The sequence below is a fragment of the Anabrus simplex genome, chromosome 1 (genome assembly GCF_040414725.1).
Source record: "Anabrus simplex isolate iqAnaSimp1 chromosome 1, ASM4041472v1, whole genome shotgun sequence".
Lineage (NCBI taxonomy): Eukaryota > Metazoa > Arthropoda > Insecta > Orthoptera > Tettigoniidae > Anabrus > Anabrus simplex.
This window is the reverse complement of record NC_090265.1, coordinates 492199686-492221920: the sequence shown is the minus strand read 5'-3', so window position 1 is coordinate 492221920 and position 22235 is coordinate 492199686. Positions and strand designations below refer to the sequence as shown.

Genomic DNA, 22235 nt, shown 5'->3' with positions numbered 1-22235 from the left:
TAATTCGAGAACTTGTTTCTGTAGGCTAAGTGGGATAACCACTCGGAAGATGGTGCCTGCTTCTAGTCATACAACTCCGGCACGAGTCGTGAGACGATGCTGCATACGATGATAAGGTGCCAGGTGGGCAGGAAGTGTGCTCTGAAGAGGCCAACCGTTGCGGATGTAAGTACGTACAGTAGCAAGGGTACTGTCCTTATCCGTAGCTTTAGCTATGCAGGTAGCATCAATAGGAAAACTGGATACAGTATCTTCAAGTTCGATGTCCAACTGAAGACATTCAGATTCTTGAGAATCGAAGGCAGTATCAGGACCAACGGGTAAGCGGGAGAGGGCATCAGCATTACAATGCTGGGATGTGGCTCGATATACAATCTGATAGGAATAATCAGAAAGGAACATGGACCATCTTTGAAGCTTTCTGAGGGAATTCTCTGGGATCTTATTACCAGGATGGAATAAGTGTACGAGAGGCTTATGATCGGTAATGATCAGGAAATGGTTGCCATAGAGATATTCATTGAAACGGCGAATACCAAAGATGATGGCTAAAGCTTCTTTCTCAATCTGTGAGTATCGACGTTGATGGTCATTAAGTGTTTTCGAAGCGAAGGCGATGGGGCGTTCTTGTCCATGACGATCCTTCTGGGAGAGAACGGCACCGACACCGTAGTCTGAAGCGTCAGTAGCTAGCGTGATGATCTTGTCGGGCTGAAAATGAGTGAGTTGTATAGCTTGAATTAAGGCGTTGTTGATTGTTTTCCATGCCTGTTGGCATTGCGGAGTCCACTGAAACTTAACACCTTTTTTACGTAGAGCGTTTAATGGAGCTGCCACTGTAGCGAAGCGTGGAATGAACTTATTATAATAGTTCGCTTTGCCTATGAAGGACTGAAGCTGCTTGAGGTTCTGAGGTGCTGGCATGTTTACTATCGCGGAGACATTCTGCATACTAGGACGAATTCCATTCTTATCAAGTATATGTCCGAGGTAGTGAACTTGAGGCTGAAAGAAGGTACATTTAGCGAGATTCGCTCGTAGGCCATTGTCTTTCAATTTCTGGAGAAGAAGGCGGAGATTGGTGAGATGTTCCTGATGATCTTTTCCAGTAACAATAATATCATCCAGGTAGTTAGCACAACCGGGAATTGAGGCGGTGAGTTGAGCCAAATAGCGCTGAAAAATAGCCGCTGAGGATGAAACACCGAATGGGAGCCGCTGGAGCTGGAGCAGTCCGAGAGGAGTGTTGAGTGTGAGAAATTTCTTAGATTCTTCGTCTAAAAGTAGCTGGAGATATGCTTCTTTAAGATCAACTCGAGAGAAGAATTGTCCACCAGAGAGACGACGGAATAAGTCTTCTGGACGTGGAATAGGAAAGATATCGGTTTCGAGTTGTGCGTTGACTGTAGATCGAAAATCGCCACAAAGTCGAACATTACCATCTGGTTTCTTGATTATCACGAGTGGAGTAGCCCATTGACTAGAAGTAACTGGGACTACAATTCCAGTTTGTATCCATCTTTCTAATTCTTTCGTGACCTGGTCTTGAAGTGCTAGGGGTACTGGACGTGCTTTGAGGAAGCGAGGCTTAGCTCCGGATTTCAGCTGTATGTGAGCTGTATAGTCTTTTGCTGTTCCGAGCTGAGAGTCGAAGACTTCAGGAAACTGCGCTAGGAGAGCGGTAACGTCAGAAGTAGGATGCAATGTAGATACGACGTTAATGTTGTCATGTATCTGGAAACCAAATAAGTTAAATAGATCCATGCCCATAATGTTTGATGCAGTGTAGTTGTTAACTACGAGAAGAGGAATGGCCTTCTGAATTCCTTTATAACTAGCCTGAAGCTTAATTTGACCTTTGATGTCAATTTTCTTCTTGTTAAATGTCACGAGCTGGATGTCAGCTGGAGAGCATGAAGGTGAACCTAAGTCGTGGTAGGTAGTCAGGTTAATAATAGAGACAGGTGATCCAGTGTCTAATTGAAAATCGACAGATCGATCAGAGAATGAGAGAGGAATGATGATTTTGTGAGAATCCTTTGTGGGAAGAATAAGATTGATCTGATCAACTTCCATGTCTTGGCGGGGCTGTATATGCTTCCGGCGCGCTGCAGTAGTCTTAGCAGGGCGGGGCGAACTTTGACAGACAGTCTGAATGTGTCCAAGTTTATTACATCGTTGACAAGTAGCTTTGAAAAAACGACAGTCACGACGTTCATGGTGCTTGAAACAACCTCGGCAGGAAGGCAGGAGTTTCGAGGTGCTTTTAGAATTGGGCTTCCGTGTAGCATTACGTGAGGGAACCTGGCGAGAATGCTTGGTGGAGAGCGCCTTATCCGTACGGGTCACTGTAGCAGAGGACTTGCGGGCCTGAGGCGAGACTTGTGCAACTTCGTGTGGAGAAGCTATGGCTGCGGCAGTCTTGGTAGTAAGCTCATAAACCGTAGCAATACGCTGGACGTCTTCTAAAGAAGGGTTACTCTGTTTGACAGCGTCAAAACGTATTTTGTCTTCAGGAGTATGTAAAATTATCATGTCCCAAATGAGAGAATCAGTGTAGGATGAACCACAACCGTCCTTGGAGCAGATGAACTGGCAGGGTTTAGCTAGACCACGCAATTCAGTTATCCATTCAGTATGTGTCTGATGGGGTTGCTTTCTGCTTTGAAAAAATTTATAGCGAGCAGCCACTATGTGAGGAGCTTTGGCATAGTGTTCCGTGAGACGGGCCAAGAGCTGCGTGAAGGGTACCTCAGATAAGTGTTCTTCTGGACTTAATTTACGTAGTAATTCACACGTAGCATTGCCAACCGAACTAAGAAATAGTGCGCGGCGGCGTTGATCATCGGAGACAGAATGGCAGATGAAATGCTGTTGTAAACGGGCTAAATAAACTGACCATTCTTCCTTAGCCGGATCAAAAGCAGAGAACGGAGGAATAGCTGATGGCTGTGTAGAGACAGAAAGAGCTTGAATAGCCTGAATTAATGCTGCCTGTTGTTGTTGCATAAACTGTTGTTGTTGCTGCTGTAAGGCTTGGAAAACCGTAGCGAGTTGTTCCGCAGTAGCCATTGCGAGATGCGTGCAAGCAAGAGTAAGGTAAGCTGTGTGTCAGAACTGGTTGGAGTGTCGTTGTTGTTTAGCACGTCGTCGTAGAGTTGACAACTGGGCCCGTTGAATTGTAGTGTCGTGTGTACCTCGTTGCTATAGAGTTGGCGATTGGGGCTGATGACGTGTAGTTTGTTGCTTTTACCTCGTCACTATAGAGTTGGCAACTGGGGTCGAAGAATTGTAGGTTGTTGCGTTTTTACCTCGTCGCCATAGAGTTGTGTTGTAACCAAGGTTGAAATTTACAGAACACAACTTTTATTGCTTCACTTTATGATATTTACACAAATAACTGAAATTTATTTTGAAGCAAAAAGTAATATTGAATCTTGAGAAAAGTTTGTCTTTATACAATATGTACAGGTTTACAGTCTTTATATACACTTCTATCTTGAAAAGATAGTCTTCGTGAATTGACACGTTGATAGTCGAGAACTATCTGGCACACTAACATAAATGTTCATGAGAGTCCTTGTTTGTTGAAGTGCCTGAATTCCTAAAAAGCAAGTTCAATTGATTGAAGAAATTCCACCTAGCGAAACTAAGGGAGCTTGCATAATTTAGGGAATGAAAATGGCTTGTAAAAGAATTACGGAACATAGGCAGTGGAAACAGGAAAGGGAGCGGTGACCAGAGGTGAAACCTCGTACTGCCAGAAATTCAGTCCACCTGGTCGAAGCACATTTTCAAGAGGAGTAGCCTCCGTGCTCGACGTAGGGTGTATTCTGGAGCTGGACACCGGGGCAAGTGGGCGAGTGAGCAGGAAGGGAGCTCCTATTTATAGTACACTCGATGGTCAGGCACGCGCACTGAGGGCTGCGCGTCGAAGCTAGCAGAATGATACACAAGCGCGCGTGCAGCTGGCTGTCGGAGCGAGAAGGGAGTGCCGGACATACAACAGCCAGGATAGGCAATTAGTTGATGACGAAATGGATAGAGAAATTACAATGAATGAAATTGAAATGGCAGCAAGAAAGATGAAGAATGGAAAAACTGCTGGAATAGATGAAATTTCAGTGGAGATGATAAAGGAGCTGTAGACCTGTAGTGAACATATCGAGTTCTCAGGATTGTCTGTGAGAATAAGGATTTCCCTGAGGATTGGCAAAAAGGAATATACATCCCAATTTTCAAGAAAGGTGATAAGAAGTATTGAAGAATTACAGGGGAATTACTCTGATATCCCATGTTGCTAAGATAATGGACAGGATACTGGAAAGTAGGATAAGGTTGAGGGTTGAACATCAGATACAGGAAAATCAGTTTGGTTTCAGAAGTGGAAGGTCAACAATAGAGCCCATTTTCATTATGAGACAACTAATGGAAAAGCAGTGGGAGTATGGGAATGATATGGTGATGGCATTCATTGACAGAGTGTCCCCAGGACTAAAGTTTGGGACATTCTGGTGCAAAAAGGAAATGGACAGGGATTAATAAAAATGATCATGGCAATGTGCAAAGAATGTTGTAGTTGCGTGAAAACACAAGTTGGCAGGACAAGTTGGTTCAAAATCGCTAGTAGGCTGAGACAAGGAAGTGTTCTACCGGCAGTCCTCTTTAAAATAGTAATGGATGACATCATGAGAACAGCAAAAGCAGCATATGGAGGAAGAGAGATGAACATGTTATTTGCAGATGATATTGTGATTTGAGGAGAAGAGGATATGAATGTTCAAGAACAGTTGGATGTGGTGAATGGGAAGATCGAAGAATGTGGATTGAAAATAAGTGTAGAAAAGAGTAGAACTCTTGTTATGACTAGAGGGGAGAAAGAAGGGAAAGGTCAGATTAGACTTGCAGGCAAGCCCCTGGAAGTAGTAGAGATGTTCAAATACCTGGGAAGTGAATTAATGGAGAATGCTCAACTGGATGCTTAAATTAGTAAGAGGATTCAAGCTGGAAGCGGTTTCTATCATAGTGAAAGAAAAATGTATGGGACAAAGATGTGCCAATGGAATCAAAGTAAACTATGTACAAAGATGTATTACATACCCATAACAACTTACGGAGCAGAAACTTGGACAATGACAAAGAAGGATGAGAGTCGAATACAGGCAGCTAAAATTAAGTTCTTGAGGAGTATGATACAGAAGAGTAGAAGAGACAAAATAAGGAATGAGAAAATTCGGGAAAAAATTAGAGTGGAAAAATGAATGATAAAATAGAGAAGAGCCGATGAAGATAGTTTGGGCGCATAAAGCAAATGAGTGATGAAAGAATTTCACGAAAGGTGATGGAAATACAAATGCAAGGAAGGAGAGGCCGCGGACGACCACGATTGAGATGGAAGGACACAATCCAACGCAGTATTAGAGAAAAAATCCTGGACTGGGACACAGTGTTAGAGGAGGAGTGGGGGAAAAACCGAAGAAAGTGGAGAGGAACCATACATGCCCCTACCTGGCTACAGCAGAATAACTGGAGATGATGATGATGATGGTGATGATGATTATCAATTTTAGTCCATGGCTAAAGATGACCTATAATGGAGTCAAAACCAGTCCCATTGTATAAATTATATGAGATCATATTAAATCGTATTGAATAGGTGGACTTTCATTCTAATTTCTTATTAACCTTTATGATTGATTGCATGTGCGAATACACACCTGCATTGTCGACAGAGGGGAGTGCACTGTTTTATTTATTTATTCACGAAGCACAAGGTACAGCTACACTGAGCAAACTTCACTTGCACTGTCAACAGACTAATTAACAAATGTAAACTTTCATGATAAAATATAACAAACATAACTATAGATAACAAGATCAGGTACATAGCCTACTAATAACAACTGTCCAAATCAAAAACCATCAGAATGTCCATGTCCATAGCCAAGTCATCGTACGTCAAGATAGCAGTAACCTCTTCACAATCAATGTATCCTTAGGAGAGTGTTTACATCTCTCCCGAATACAAACTGATGCTCTATCAATCCCTTGCTTCCTATTAAAATTGTTAAAGAGAGTTGGGAGGTAGATTAGGAAAGATCGTTGAAATATTGAGTGCTGAGTGTGGGGAATGTGGAGAAGGTCTTTGGTTCTGGTGGAGCGGGAAGGAACACGTAGAGAGAAGAGTGAGACAAGATGTTCATGGAGGAAATTCAGGTCGGCTACCTGTCGCCTGATGTGCAGCGGTGACACATTTATTGCCCTTAATACCTGCTGCGTAGAGAGATTTCTGAGCTTGGGGTTTCTGTTCCTAACAATTGTAGCAAAGAAGGATACTGCTCTGTCTAACTGGTTAATATTGGAGGAGGAGGCTGTTGTCTAGATTGGAGAGCAATAGTTCAAGAGAGGTTGAATGATCGTGAGGAAGAAGCGACAAAGAGGAGTGGGTTCAGAAATTTCTGTGAAGCGGTAGAGAATGCCTAGCAATTTCATAGCCTTGGTTGTATATGTTTCTAGGCGGTTCTTAAATTGTAATTTTGTATCGAATATTATACCTAAGTCACGCTGTTGTGTAACTACAGTGATGGGCTTGTCAAGTAGGTAATATGATGTCAGTAGAGGAGATTTACATAGTGTTATGGTCATGTGGCTGCATTTTTGTGGATTGGGGATAAGTTTCCAAGTACGGCACCAGTTCGAGAGGGCGTTAAGTGAGGACTGTAGCAGAGCTGCATCTGCTGGATTCCTGATCTCCCTAAATATCTTGCAGTCACCAGCAAAAAATAGGGTATTTGCTGTTTTGTTGAGTTCGGACGGCAGATCGTCCATAAATAAGGAAAACAGCAAGGGGCCAAGAGCACTGCCTTGTGGGACACTGGAGGTGACTGGTAACCATGAGGAAGTGCCTGATATTACCACTCTCTGCCAACGGTTATGTACGAAGCCAGCAAGAAGGGTCAGAAGACTGCCATGTATATTAAATCGTTCAGAGAGTTTGTGAAGCAGCAGAGTATGGTCTACAGAATCAAAAGCTTTCAAAATGTCTACGTAGAAGATATCCAGCTGTGATTTAGCTGCTATGGCATGTGATGCAAAACTATGCAGAGTGGCCAGGTTTCTTAGAGAAGAGCCACCTGGTAGAAAACCATGCTGATTAGTTGAGATACAGGGCAAAGTGAATGCAAGGAGATGTTGGTGTATATTTTTTTTAATGATAAAGTGTGGTGAGAATAGAACTTGGTTGGTAAGATGAAACATTAAATTTGTTGCCTGATTTGAGAAGTGGAACAATATTTACCTGTTTTCAGGTAGTAGGAAAATAGCCAGCAGCAAAACATCTATATATATAATAAGAGTTTTGTCTGTACATTGCTCAGAATTTGAAAAGAATGGTATTTCTGTATCGATCACATCCACAGTAACAAGAAAATGCAGTGTTTACTTTTCTGTAATGTCTGTCTGTCTGTCTGTCTGTCTGTCTGTCTGTCTGTCTGTCTGTACGTATGTATGTATGTATGTACACGCATCACTAGAAAACGGCTGAAGAGAATTTAATAAAAATCGATATATAGAGTCGGGAGGGGTGAGCTGCTACAATCTAGGCCAGGGATGGCGAACCTATGCCACGCGTGTCACCTGGTGACACGTGAACACGATTTCGGTGGCACACCACATGCACATATTAACGTTTTTATGTACGTCGTGTACTATAGACAATACATATCACGTGCATCGTATAGTCATAGTGTTTCAGTTTTAAGAAATAAATACCGAAAATCTAAATTCTAGTTCCATTCGGAAGTGCATTATGGCAACATTGCAACACTGATAAGTCCGGAAGCCAAGTAAAGTAAATGTCAGATGCGCCCGGCGAGCCATTCGCTCACCCACATCAGTCAATTAGTGAAGTTTGTCTTGTGTGTGGTTGCCAGCAACGCTTAATTATTCTTAGTATGTAACGGTTTTTTTGTTTTTTGGTAAGACAAATAGTTGCCAGGAGATTATCCCAGTTTCCAGATTTGGAGAAATTATCTCACTTTATTTCAATACCAAATATTGGACAAATGAGTGATATTAAGGTGGTTTTGAGTAGTTAAAAATTGACAGCTTACAAATGGAGTTGATTGAATTTCAAGAAAGCAGTGCATGGGTGAACAAATTCGTACATTCGTGAAAATCGAATGAGCTGTTGATGCTGAATACTCTCTCGACAAGCCGGACAACTTCATATTTTCAGTGGAACAGCCTGCACCAAATGTTTTCGGCCATGAAGAAACGTACTACGACGCTACTTACTTTGTTTTGGTCATCGTACGCCTGCGAGCAGCTATTTTCTACAATGAACATTGTGAAGTCAACAGTCAGGAACTGTCTTGGTTCAGACCTAAGTGCTTCTTGTGTGTTACTGAAGACAAGTTGTGAACCTAACATAAACGACATGGATACTAAGATTCAGCAACAAGTTTCACACTATTGAGAATGGTACTTCACTTAATGTCCCTTGGCAATATTAGTATTTTTGATTTCTATATCTGATAAATAATAATAAATAAATAAATAAATTTTGTGTGGCTATTTCTAGCCGAGTGCAGCCCTTGTAAGGCAGACCATCCGAAGAGGGTGGGCGGCATCTGCCATGTGTAGGTAACTGCGTGTTATTGTGGTGGAGGACAGTGTTATGTGAGTTGCAGGGATGTTGGGGACAGCACAAACACCCAGCCCCCGAGCCAATGGAATTAACCAATTAAAGTTAAAATCCCCGACCCGGCCGGGAATCGAAGCCGGGACCCTGTGAACCGAAGGTCAGTACACTGACCATTCAGTCAACGAGTCGGACTCTATATCTGATAATACTTAATGACAAAGTGTGTTACAATGGTCGCTTATTATATATCTTTTTTACAAATAATGTTAGGTATTCTTAAAACTTACATATTTAAAAATGTATTTTTGCGGTATTGGCAAAATACGACCACGGAACATGCAATCAAATGTATTATTTTACAATATGTATATGTAAGAACGTATTATGAAACATAATATGGAATTAGGGACAGGATTCGGGGCGGGGGAGAGGGGGAGAATGTAGCCATTCCAAAGAAAATAACAAGTGGCACAGTAGACAGTTGAGAATAATAAACCAGACTTAAAGTGGCACACTAGTTGGAAAAGGTTCGCCATCCCTGATCTAGGCTATAAATTATTTTATTCACCCTGGGTGAAATGGTAGTTTAGGGGAAGGCACCTAAAATTTAATTTTTAAATACCTATGCTCTTGGTCCTATGGAAAAGTACTACATAACAAAAGTTATAGAGAATATAATTTCCGATCATTTATGTTTTATTCAGTTTTACTGTACCGACTATGATAAGAGTGGTATTTCAGAACTGGAAGACAATTAATAATGTGAAGGCCTACAATATCGAAAGCGCGTAACATAGAACAACAATAACATTACACTGACCGTTGTTTGTTGTAATGTTCTTTGTCTCTTATGCTGACATTCAACTCCGATAGATGGGATTGCTGCTGCGTACCAAGTATAACAGCCTAACTGAATATTGGCGGGAAATAGCTGAGGAGTTAGATAACTTTCTTCTGTAGCCTGCCAATCCACTGGTTCATACATTTTCTGATACTGCTGGTATGTAACACACTGGTTCATCATAGTATTTGATACCTACTCTGACACGCTGTTTTGAATGAGCAGTGTACGCACTTAAGTCAGAGGCTCAAGTAGTAGCAGTAGGAGTAGTAGTATGAACTGGTCTGGAGTTACAACTTAGCCCTATTCCAAATTATAGTACCACAATTCACTAAATAACTCAAAATTCAACCCTCAAAGAGCCGTTTCTTAGGAAAAGCTTCTTCCTCTTCACTTTCATTAAATCTACATTAATTTTATTCCAAATTAGCAGCAAGATGTGGTTTCTTCTCTGGCTTGGAGGAAAAATTGCCTCCACGTCAGATAGTTCTTTCCTCCGCCAGTTTAGTGAATTGAGATTTTCCGACTCATCGGGTACTCCCAGGAAGCCGATAAGTAAATGGGCATAGTTTTTGCCCTGGGACTATCCACTATTTAACCTCCCCCCCCCCCCCGAAGAAAGGAAGAAGATTGTTCACGGATTACGGATGTCTGCGTCTTGGTTATTCCAGCTCTGTAGCATTGGACTGTTAGTTCTGCAGCATAGCCGGAATGTAGTAGTTTCTCTCTGCTAGTAGCCATGTAAAAGGAGAACTCACATTTTCACTTGCACACACTGATTCCTTAACTCGAATATAACCATACAGAGAACTGTAAAGCACAACAACTCTGATTATTACTACACAAACAACACAAACTGCAGCAGCACTAAGCTTGCGCATGTCTGCTCTAGCCACCATCTTGCTCATGTGTATTGATGTGACTGTTTGGGCACCCTTTACTGTGACATGTGTTTCATTTGGTCTCAATTTGTAATCATATACTCCTGCAATGATTAACTACCTGTCATATAGCTTGTGAATAAAATGGCCTTGTCCTTGAGGATGTTGCATGTCTTTTCTTTCCCGGCATTGTACACAGCATGTCTCACCAAAGTACTGTCATGGAAACTGACAACTAAACACCTTACCAAAGCAGTCAATACGTAAGCCACACCACTGCTCATATACTCCTTTGGTGTCATAAAATGAACCCAAACAGAACTTCAGCAGTTACCCAAATGAAAATAGCAGTTTCACTCACCCGATACCATATGCATCACCCTAAATCTACAACCGAACGTCTTACACTTCCGAGATCAGAAAATTTACACAACAATCAGATATCAAATCTATGGGAATATTTCCACTCCAGAGCTGAAACACTGTGTTTTCATCAAGCTGTTGACGCAGACCTGATATAAACTATACAACTCCCAATCTAATCGCGGGAAATGCCTGCATCTATACCACCTACAAAGTACATAAGTAGGCTGCATGGAAGCAAAAACATCTTCACGGGAAATACCCCCACGGACTGAATTAGCCTCATATCGACAAGCCTGCGTCGCACACTCTGGTCTTTTCCTAAAAACAGAAGGAATTATTTTGGCCATCCAAGATCAAGTCAATGCTATGTGGAATTACTGTAGATTCATCATGAATGAACAGTTGTGACAGACAACTACCAGTGCTGTTCCAGAAATACAGAGAGCATACAGCATGTCATCTCTGGCCACCCACACTTGGCCAACACTGATTATAAGCACTGATATGATCAGGTAGCTAAAGTCATTCACCAAAAACTTAATGTAAAATGTGGATTTTTCAGTCAACAACTGTGTATTGAAAACAACACACCTCCAGACGTTCTCAAAAACTCTTCATACAAGCTCCTATGGGACCGAGATGTGATAAGCAATGTCATACATAGCAACAATAGGCCAGATATTATTCTACTCGACAAATCAAAAAGATCCAAATCCCTTACAGAAATTGCTTGTCCAAACACCTCCAAACCGCAAGCAACAGTAGCCACAAAGATATCAAAATACACAGAACGGGCAAGAGAAATACAACGCCTGTGGAAATTAGAATCAGTCATCACAGTTCCAATAGTGATTAACCTGCATCACCACACGTACGTTGAACTGCAGAAAGCTGCCCCCATGAGCACCTGCCACATTGTGAGGAAGTTTCTAGGATTGATATTTTCTCTGAGTTAAAGCAAACAGCATTAAGATTCAGGCAGCAGTTCCACATTTATTTATTTTTTTAAATTTTTTTTACAATTTGCTTTACATTGCACTGACACAGATAGGTCTTATGGCAACAATGGGATAGGAAAGGCCTTGGAGTGGGAAGGAAGCAGCGTGCTGGCCTTTGGTTACAGGGTCCTGGGTTCGATTCCTGGCAGGGTCGGGAATTTTAACCTTAATTGGTTAATTTCGCTGGCACGGGGGCTGGGTGTATGTGTCGTCTTCATCATCATTTCATCCTCATCACGATGCACAGGTCGCCTACAGGCGTCAAATCAAAAGACCTGCATCTGGCGAGCCAAACTTGTCCTCGGACACTTCCGGCACTAAAAGCCATACGCCATTTCATTTCATCTCCCGGATGCAAGCTCAAAGCTGCGTGCTCCTACCCACAAAACTAACTCTCCCGGAGGGAGCAGTTCCGGTAATACTGATGGACAGATTCCCAAAAAGGGTCAATGAGAAGAGTGTTTAACCCTAGACCGGGCGCGCCAATTTCTGTCATACAACTGGGCGCGCGGTTGACTTTGTCAAAAATACCAGTTACGTTTTCAGTCGTTTACAGGCTTCCAATCGCATAAACATTTCATTTAACGGCGTTTTATCTTTTGTCTCAATGTTGTTCTCCAAATCAAATCAAAAACTTGTATTAGTGACTAATATGAATGTACTCAAAATGGATAATTAGGTACACATGAACTAATTCTGATAGGGACATGAATACTGCACCTATTTAAAACGAGTTAAGCAGTAGATACATAATTAAATTAAATTAATTGTAATAGTTTAATATTTGCACAATTATACAATGAAATGAACAGATATAATAGCAAAAAATGACGGATGGTAAATAACCTTTGTTGCCATGTCCAAAAAATCTTTCACACCTTATCCCCGAGCAATGCCATAATTTCACTGCGGTTCACAAATTTAGAATCACGATCACGGCTGTATTTCACTTCCTCCCGCTTCCAGGAAATGTACAAATTAGTCCAGTATAATAGTTCATCGACCATCTCAGCGTTTATCAACTGCATGAAACAGTCAATTTCTATTGTTACCTTCCTCGCCTCCCTTTCCGGTCCTGGCAGTATTCCTTGCTTTTACCCTCGAAGTAAGTTTTGAAAAGTCCGTCGTGGACCACATTGTTCCTCCATCTCTCCCAAAGATAAATTCTCTTTAGTTACCGTCTTCATAGATTTCACGTTCTGAATCAGCCTCCTGCTCCGTATCACTGTTATGATCCTGATCCGATACGTTTATAATTTCCTCCTCTCCATCCGAAAAATCCGAGGCAATGTCCTCTATTTCATCGGACAACTGGCTCAAAATGTCAGATACGTCTTCATCATTGACAAAACAAGACCTAAAGTAGAAATATACTACGTGCAATTACGCCTTACTTTGCCTAATTACCCGAAAAGTACAGAGGAAAGAAAATATTTTAAATAAATAAATTTTACTTACATGACCAGGCGCGCGGTTGACTTTGTCAACCAGCTTCGGGTTCCAAGAGTTCGCTCGAAATAATTACACATGTATCACTTCCACTGTTGTCAAAATTCGACTGAACAGAAGGGCAAGAGTGAGAGCAAAGGTATTAGACGCGAGGTGATGAAAGACTGACACTTCTAGGAATTACAGCGTAAAATACCGCGCTGGTTGGCCCGGTCTAGGGTTAAGTACATCATTTGTGTACATTTGTTGTATATATGTATGTTGTAATTATTTCTGTTGTAGACCTAAATATTTGTAGACATCTGTATAGTTTCATAATCAAGTGGGGGACTTTTTGCTTAGGCCGAGTCAGCCAATTATGTTACTGGCACAAGCCGAGCCTTCCTAAACAACAACAACAACAACGACAACGACAACAACAACAACAATAATAATAATCTACCATGTGTTGAAGGGAAATTATTCAGGTATTATGAAAATGTGATTGGAAATGAACAAAATGAATTTCGAAAGGGATGCTCATATGCTGATGCTTTCTTTACCTTGAAAATCTTAGTAGAAAAGCAGAGGGAATTTAACTTGGAAACTCACATAGCACTTGCTGATTTTAAGAAAGCCTTCGACCTAGTTAACAGGAACAAACTTCTTATCTTAGCAGAAGATAATGTCCCATAAAAGTTAATAGATAACATATACAACATGTACAGTGACAACCTTATTGCAGTAAAGTTAGGTAATCATCAGACTGAATGGGAACCGATCAGCAGAGGTGTGAGACAAGGTTGTGGACTTTCTCCTTTGTTGTTCATAATCTATATGAACAACATAATGCAGGAATGGAGGCATGAAAGGCATGGATCAATCCCAGTCTGCAGATATCTCACACATCCAGATGCCATACTCTTTGCTGATGATGTTGCATTGGTAGCATCATCAGAAGATGCAGTGGTCAGTATTTAATCTAAAGAAAGTCTCTTCAAAATTCGATATGATCATTTCACCACAAAAGAGCAAAAGAGCCTTTAAGGGGAAGGACTCTATCCCCAGTAAAATCTGTTCAGATAATAAAATTTAGGAAAGAGTCAATGAATTCAATTATCTGGGATACAATTTATCTTACCAAGGGGAAATTGATATCTCTGCAAAAATAAGCAAATTTACCAGAACAGCAGGAATCATAAATCACATCATGAATCCATCTCTTGTCCAAAAACACACTCGCTTACATCTTTATAACACTTTAGCCAGACCAACCCTTTGCTATGGCAGTGAGGCATGGACAATAAGAGATCAAGATATTTCCAGAATTACAACACATGAAATGATGTTCATGCACAGAACAGCAGGCTATACAAAATGGGATCGTATAAGAAATGAAGATGTGCTCAAGGGACTGAATGTGCAACCAGTAATCAATTAATCTGTGATTACCAAGAAAAGTTCAAAGGATGGAATCGGGAAGACTACCAAAGGAGATCCTACACTATCAGCCAAGAGGACAGAGATCTATAGGATGTCCAATGAAGTGATGGAAAGAAAATGCAAGACCTTAACGAGCCACATGGCCCAATTCTCGGAAGGATGATGATGATGATGATGACATAACCTCTCCTGCCCAAATGCCAATCTCACCTTCCCGTGATGAACAAACCTTTTCCCACAGATGAGGCTCTGTTGACCGAGTCACGGCAGTATAACCGTTACATCAATTATGGAAGAAATGCTGTAATTTCAGCTAGACCATTAGCTGAGAGGTGGCAGCCCCACCAATGGTCTTACTTTCTTCAGGCTAGCAAACCGTCGGAAGGACATTTGATTGCTTTCAAGTCTTGCAAAAAGAAAAATGCAAGACCATGGCCCAATTCATGGAAGGAAGATGATGATGATGTTGTGTTGAAGGAAAGTGAATTATTTGAGTGAAAACTGGGAAATTTTGCGTTTTTAAGACTTTTACCTTTCTACGTCATTATTAGTTACATATTCTAATTTAAATTAATAGTAATGGTACTTACAAAGAATAGAAGTGTGAATGGTGTAACAATAATTCCAAGTACACTTCCAAGAGCTGAATTAAATACTGCTGCAGCCTCATTGCCACCAACAGCTCTTGTTATAATGACTGCTGATGATGATGATGGTGGCATACAGCTAGCAACTACAAGACTGTCAAGAAAGAAAACAATTCATATTTACATTTGAAAAATTCAATAATTGCACCAACTGATTGTTTTTCTTTTAAGGGATAAAATTTTTCAGTTAATGTTAACAGTTCATAAGGCTCATATGTAGACAAAGCATTCTTATAAGAACCATTGATTTCATGAGAATCCAGAGCAGTAGAATTTGTCCATAGAGGAATTATTCTTCAAATCTACTGGAAATGCCAACCAACTCAACTTTTTAGGTACTTACATGCTTTCATTCTGCAAAAGAATTTTCAATAACAGCTTATACAGAGACCACCAAACAAGAGTTTATGGCAAACTCAAGTGAGCCACGCTTAGCGAGCTGACAGGCTGTATTCGCCCAAAACTCTACCTGTCCTTCCTGTTGGAGACAGCTGCTGTTCTCTTCAACAAGAAGAAATTAGGAAACAACCTTATTATCATAAAGAACAGGAAAGAAATGAAAAGAGGCAATGATTTTCCCTTGTCTTACTTTAATGTCATAGCAACTTCTGAAAAATGATTTCCTTTTTAGTTCATGCAGACAATTCTATGACACGTGTCGTAGTTCATCCTCTATTATTTTGTTTATTACTACCCTAATTTTGTTTTCCATGGCCTCAGCTATATGCGGGTTGTTCCAATACACTACAATAGGTACCATGCGTTAGTCACACATACTAAGATCTGAAAAATTATTTTTCTTTTCCACACACTGCAGTGATAATAATAATCCTCTACTGTGATTTGTATTTCCTTCATATCTTCTTTGATTTCAGTAATCCACTTAATATTACTCTTACTGTTCACAGTTTTTCTATCCTGCTGATCTATTTCTTTGTAGACTGTTTCATCAGAAACCAGTCTCCGTGTCCATTTTCTGGGTATTTTTTGTTTATACATGTTCTGATTATTTTTCTTTCTATTTTGAGTATACTGTCTATTGCTGCAGTATTAGTTGTTTTGAAAATGGTTTCACTAGAGTATGTTATTTCTGGTTGTATGACTGTTTTATAATGCTTTAGTTTTGTGGCTATTGAGGGGTCTTTTTTTGTTGTATGTTTCTTGGTGACATATTGAGCTTTGGTTAATTTGTTTTTTCTATTATGCCATGTTTGCTTTTTGTTAAGGTTGTATGTTATAATTTCACCTAAGTATTTAAATTTGTCTACAATTTTGATTTCCTGTTCCTTTACTTCGATTTTTTTTGCGAGTGGTGGGTCAGTTAACGTGATTTCTGTTTTCTCAAAGGATATATTGAAGCCAATTTTTTGTGCTATTTCCTGTAGTGATTTAATTTGTTGTCAAGTTTCCTGAACATTGTTAGATAGGAGAGCAAGGTCATCAGCAAATCCCAGACAATTTAAGGTTATGTTGTGTTTTGATTTTCCAATTTTGATGTTTTTTGGGTTATCCTTATACCATTCCCTCATTATATATTCCAAAGCACAGTTGAATAGCAGTGGTGAAAAACAATCTCCCTGTCTTAAACCAGTTTTTATGAGGAATGACTTAGAAAATTTCTCTCTGAACTTGACTTTTGATTGTGTGATGGTTAAGGTGAGTTCAATCAGTTTGATTAGTTTCGGGTGCAGTCCAAAATTTCTTAATATTTTCAATATTGAAGGTCTATGAATACAGTCATATGCCTTCTTAAAGTCTACAAATGTTACTGCGAGAGGTTTGTTTTGTTTTCTGAAATATGCCATAACCAATTTTAACATGATGATTTGTTCTACACAGCTTCTCCAAGGTCTGAAGCCTCCTTGGTAATAACCTAATTCTTGCTCTAATTGTTCTTTAATTCTGCCATACAGGATTCTAGCAATACTTTGTATGTACAGTCCAAGAGATATATACCTCTGTTGTTATCAGGATTGCTCTTATCTCCTTTTTCTTGTGAAGCGGATGGATGATAGCTCTTGTCCAGTGTTTGGGAAAATGTTCTGTTGTCCATATTTTCACTAGAGCCATGTGTAGAGAGATTCAAACTGTGTCACTGGCATATTGTCCGGCTCCATGGCTAAATGGTTAGCGTGCTGGTCTTTGGTCACAGGGGTCCTGGGTTCGATTCCCGGCAGGGTCGGGAATTTCAACCATTATTGTTTAATTTTTCTGGGACAGGGGCTGGGTGTATGTGTCGTCTTCATCATCATTTCATCCTCATCAAGACGCGCAGGTCGCCTACGGGTGTCAAATCAAAAGACCTGCACCTGGCGAGCCAAACTTGTCCTCGGACACTCCCGGCACCAAAAGCCATACGCCATTTCATATTTTTTACTGGCATATTTCCACATTTCTTCAAAAACTTGATCTTCTCCGCATGCTTTGTAGTTTTTCATCTCCTCGACTGCTGTTTCCACCTGTTGGAATGTTGGGGGATTTAGGTATTCAGGTTTGGTTTTTACTGTGGTGTCTGTGTTAATTTTTAAAAGTTCTTCAGGTTCTTTACAGTTCAAAAATTTATTCAATGCTTTTGCCATCATTTTGGAATTTTCCTTAGTACTGTGCGCTATTTTTCCATCTTCACTTATAACATTAATGTAGGGGGGTTGAATTTCTTTAGTTGTCTACCGAAGTTTTAATATTAATCTCTAGAATTGGTTTAATGGTAGTTTTCTCCTATTGAGGTGATCATATTTTTCTGAAATTGTCTCTTAATTTTTCTAATAGTTTGGCTGAATTTTTTCCTAATATTTTTGAGGTTGATGTCATTTTTTTCCTGTTTTATGAGTTTTAAATTTTAACCATGCTTGGTATCTTTCTTCATGACATTTGTCACATTCTGGTATCCACCAAGAATGTCTTTTCCGTGAATATAAGGGGGCTAAATTTTCAGCCTGTTGTTTGAGAATTGGTATAAGTTCTTCTAAATCATCTGTTAATTTTATGGTCCATGTGACTTCCTGATATTTGTCATTTCCGATTAATTTGTGTGGATCGTAATTCCTTTTTCCTTTATTGTTATTTGATTTCTTCTTCTTTAATGGTGTCAATTGAATTTTGCTTTTGTCTATGTAGTGGTCTGAACTGGTCTCTCTTCCTCTCAGCACTTTAACATCGTAAATTTCTCTATCAAAGGATTTGTCCATACACACAAGATCCAGCTGCCATTCCCCTTTTTTTCAGTCAGGGTGTTTCCAAGTTTTAAGTTTGTTCGGTCTCCTTTTGAAGTACTGTATTTATTTATTTATTTATTTATTTATTTATTTATCTTTAATAGTGGTGAAGTTAGGACTCGTGGTCCTCTCTTTCACTTAACCACATCGTTGTACAGAAAAACCATGGAGAATATTAAATATTTTAAAAGAAACCAATTTGTAACATAAATTCAAAATGAATGCAACATCATAATTATATCAATATGAACATATCATTTGTCAAACTACTAAATTAATTTTATGTTAAATAAGTAAATTAATTTAAAGAAAAATTAACTAAATTATACACACATCCATACACCATCAATCACTCATCAAGATTCACACCGTGGGCTTATGCATCTAAGAGATATCTTCTGTAGGAAGACTTGATAGACTCTAGGGTGTTACTACTTTGTATGTCATTTGGAACAGAGTTCCATAATCTACTTCCCATCGCAATAAATGAGCGATTATAGGCAGCTGACCTGCTAAAAGGAATGGCAAGTGTAGTAGCAGAGCGTGTATTATGCTGGTGAAAAGAGGAAAGGTATGTAAAGTTTGATGACAGGTACTGGGGAGTTCTCTCAGTTAGTAATCTGTACACCAAGAGGGCTACATGAAGATTTCTGAGTTCTTCAAATTTCAGGAAGGAAAGGTGCTTGTAATAAGGTGTGACATGAGTGTCGTAGTGTAACGAAAATATCAATCTGATGCAGGAATTCATGGTGCTTTGTATTTTTCTAATTTGTTCTTTCGTTGCATCTATGAATACAGCATCACACTAGTAGAATAAAGGGAGAAGTAATGTTTTTATAAGCCTGACTTTCATATTTAACCGTAAAATGTTGTGGTGGTATTTCAGAGGATGGAGTGAGGCATATACCCTGTTACAGATACGTGTGACGTGTTCATTCCAATTTAGGTTTTCATTTATAACAACACCTAGGTTATTTACCAAATTTTTCATACGGAATTTTGGTACCAGATAGAGTGAGTGAAGGGATGTCCAAAGACTTTGTCATGTTTATTAATTTTGATTGTCCAACTATAATAGCTTTTTTCTTGGAGGGATTTATTAATATAGAGTTTTCACAAGCATATGATGATATATTTTGTAAGTCAGCATTCATTCTATCAGTTGCTAGACGTATATCTCCCAAATTTGTGTGATAATATATTTGGAGGTCATCCGCATATAGATGATAATTGTACCGGGAGATACACCCCAATGCCGTGCATTTAAATCTAGCGCCTAAAAGAACTCCTCTACTGGAGAAACCGTGAACTTGAAACTAGACCTATTTAAAACTTTACTCACAAGATGTCAGACGGAATTTTGTTATTTTGAAGTGTCCTGTACTGTGTGAATTTCTACTTGTTTTGTTAACCATTCATCAAGAAGTTGGATATTCTTCCATAAATGTCACTGCTAAAAAACTATGATCACGCACCCTGATGTGAAATATTCATAAGTTTTTTTTACCAATTGACATGGGCGCACATATGACAGTTTGTAGAGGAGGGCCCTAGACCTGGGCGTATGTAGAATTTTTAAAATTTTGGAAGATGAATGGCGACTTGTATTCCACAGTAGAATAACACCAATGCTATCCTCTTCCTGCTGGTGAGGTCGGTACTACAACTTCTACGTAATACCAACTTTTAAATCATTTTATTGAAAGAAAAACACCTGACTACATTACATTTTTGCCTTTCCCTGAGAGCTAGAGGGGGGGCCATGCCCCCCCCCCTTGCCCCCGGGCATGGGCGCCCACGCCAAATGATGTTCATTTACTTTTCGGTTGGCAAAATTGATCTTTTCTTTCCGCCAGTTTTGAATCCAACCAGTCAAGAATTTCTGTAATTTTTTTTCTACCAAACCCTGTCTTCTTCTTCTTCTTCTTCTTCTTCTTCTTCTTCGATTTTGAGCTTAACTTTTAAATTAACCAATAAAATTGAGAGGGTGTAGCTGGGTTATTCGTGAAAGGTCTTGAACTTTCCCCGAGGGTTTATAAACTGCGGATTTTCACGTCTCTTGGCCATTTGATCATCATCTAACTAAGTGTGTGTAACAAGCAGGAGGCAGGCGGCACCTCTTTCATCAGGCAGCAGTACACCAATAAGGTAATAGCCACGTAACATTCTTGTTGTAGCTAACTTCGCAGTTTAACCCGAGGGAAAGGTCCGACTCATTTACTATGTAACCTACTTTTCTAAAAATGTAACTTTCTGCCGGCTAATGTAAAAATTTCATAAAATCTTTAACTGTAAATCGGGGATAGAGAGTGATGTACCCTCTCGAGCTCCCGTTCATATTGGTTTGAGGTGACTACGTTTTGTAACTGGTTTTCTTCCTTTCCGTAAGGTCTTAATTTATTCTTATACGAGTCACCTCCATAGTTTGAGAATAGCCCCTGTTTCATTGGCCTGGTGCCCTTTAGGTTTTAAGTGTTCATATCTAGGAGTGCAAGTATTTGCCTCCATTCATTTTGTGTTCGGGCCATTTATTTAGCCATTATTCTTGTTCCATGAAGGCCCAGTAGGTTGGGTATTAAATACCCCTGTATAATCCAGAAATTGCAAATTGATGTTGCTTTGAATAGGCTTGGAAAACTGAGAGCCTGTTAGCTCTTTTTCAAAGAAAGATTACTGTATGCCTCTTGAAGGCTAGATGTTGTATGTTGGGGAGCAAGTGCTCTGTGAATTAGGGGATTTCTGCTCTTTGAACAAATTTGGGCTCGTTTGTAAATTTGAGCTGGGAGCTCAAAAATTGTAAAACTAGGGGCTTGAAGCCCAAGACTGTCAAAATTCTGAAATCTTGGATTTTTTCTATTTTGTACCCTGAAATGATATTGTAATCTCACTAAATGAAAATTTGTTAAGTTTCTTGTTTTTCAAAAATATAACCTTCAGTTTATGTTTTAAATTGTTTTCTTGATATTGTAGCTAGACCCATTCATCCCAGCACCTTCTTTCACCTCTTTCTGCTCCACAGGTAACCCTGGAACAATAATTACAATATTTCAGTCGAGATGCTATGTTGTTTATGTATAAAATAAAAAGCAATGGTCCAAGTACAGACCTTGGGGTATTCCTGCATGTTTCATTGCCCATTGACGTCTTATTCTTTATAACGACACGTCTGTGGTTTGTGAGGTAAGAGCTAAAGAATTGTAAAGCAGTCTGATTTAGATGAAGGGATTGTAATTTGGCCAGCAATATGCCTAAGTTAACAGTGTCGAATGCACTGCTAAAATCAATGTAGATTTGTAAATTAGGTTGTATTCTCTGCATAATTCAACAAGTCTTTGACCATTCTTATTTGTAAATTTGTGTGGAGCCCATTTTCCAATTATATCTTGATACAGTTTTTCCTTTCCCAATTGGGCATTGAAGTCCTCTAATATAATCTTTATGTTGTTTTTATTTATTTGATTTATTGTCTTTTCTAGGAGATCCCAAAACTTTTCCACGTTTTTCCTGGTCTTTATTAGAAAAATTTTCTGATTTGTGCAGGCATGGGCATTTATGATAGTATAAATTTTATTTCTTGTTTTTAAAGTTTGCAATTCTTGGTGAGATGGCTTGAAAGGCCATATAGAGTCTATGATGTTAATATTTGTTATAAACCCTGTTCCAAATTGCAAGCATTGTTTCATAGTCTTTCGTCCAAGCTTTCCGTTGTAATTCTGTATCCTTGAGATTCAAATGGTTCTTCTGTCGTATTTCTCATTTCTTGGAGCCCCAT

The 22235-nt window shown here is 39.5% G+C and overlaps 1 protein-coding gene across 2 annotated transcripts in view; it reads right to left on the bottom strand.

Moving 5' to 3' along the window:
• LOC136857000 (sodium/bile acid cotransporter 7-B) overlaps positions 1–22235 on the bottom strand; it is a 112219-nt gene that overhangs the window by 72692 nt on the left and 17292 nt on the right. For both annotated transcript variants that reach the window (XM_067135326.2, XM_067135325.2), the window contains exon 3: positions 15192–15342. In XM_067135326.2, the coding sequence (XP_066991427.1) occupies positions 15192–15342 (151 nt within the window). The remainder of the gene's footprint in view (positions 1–15191; positions 15343–22235) is intronic.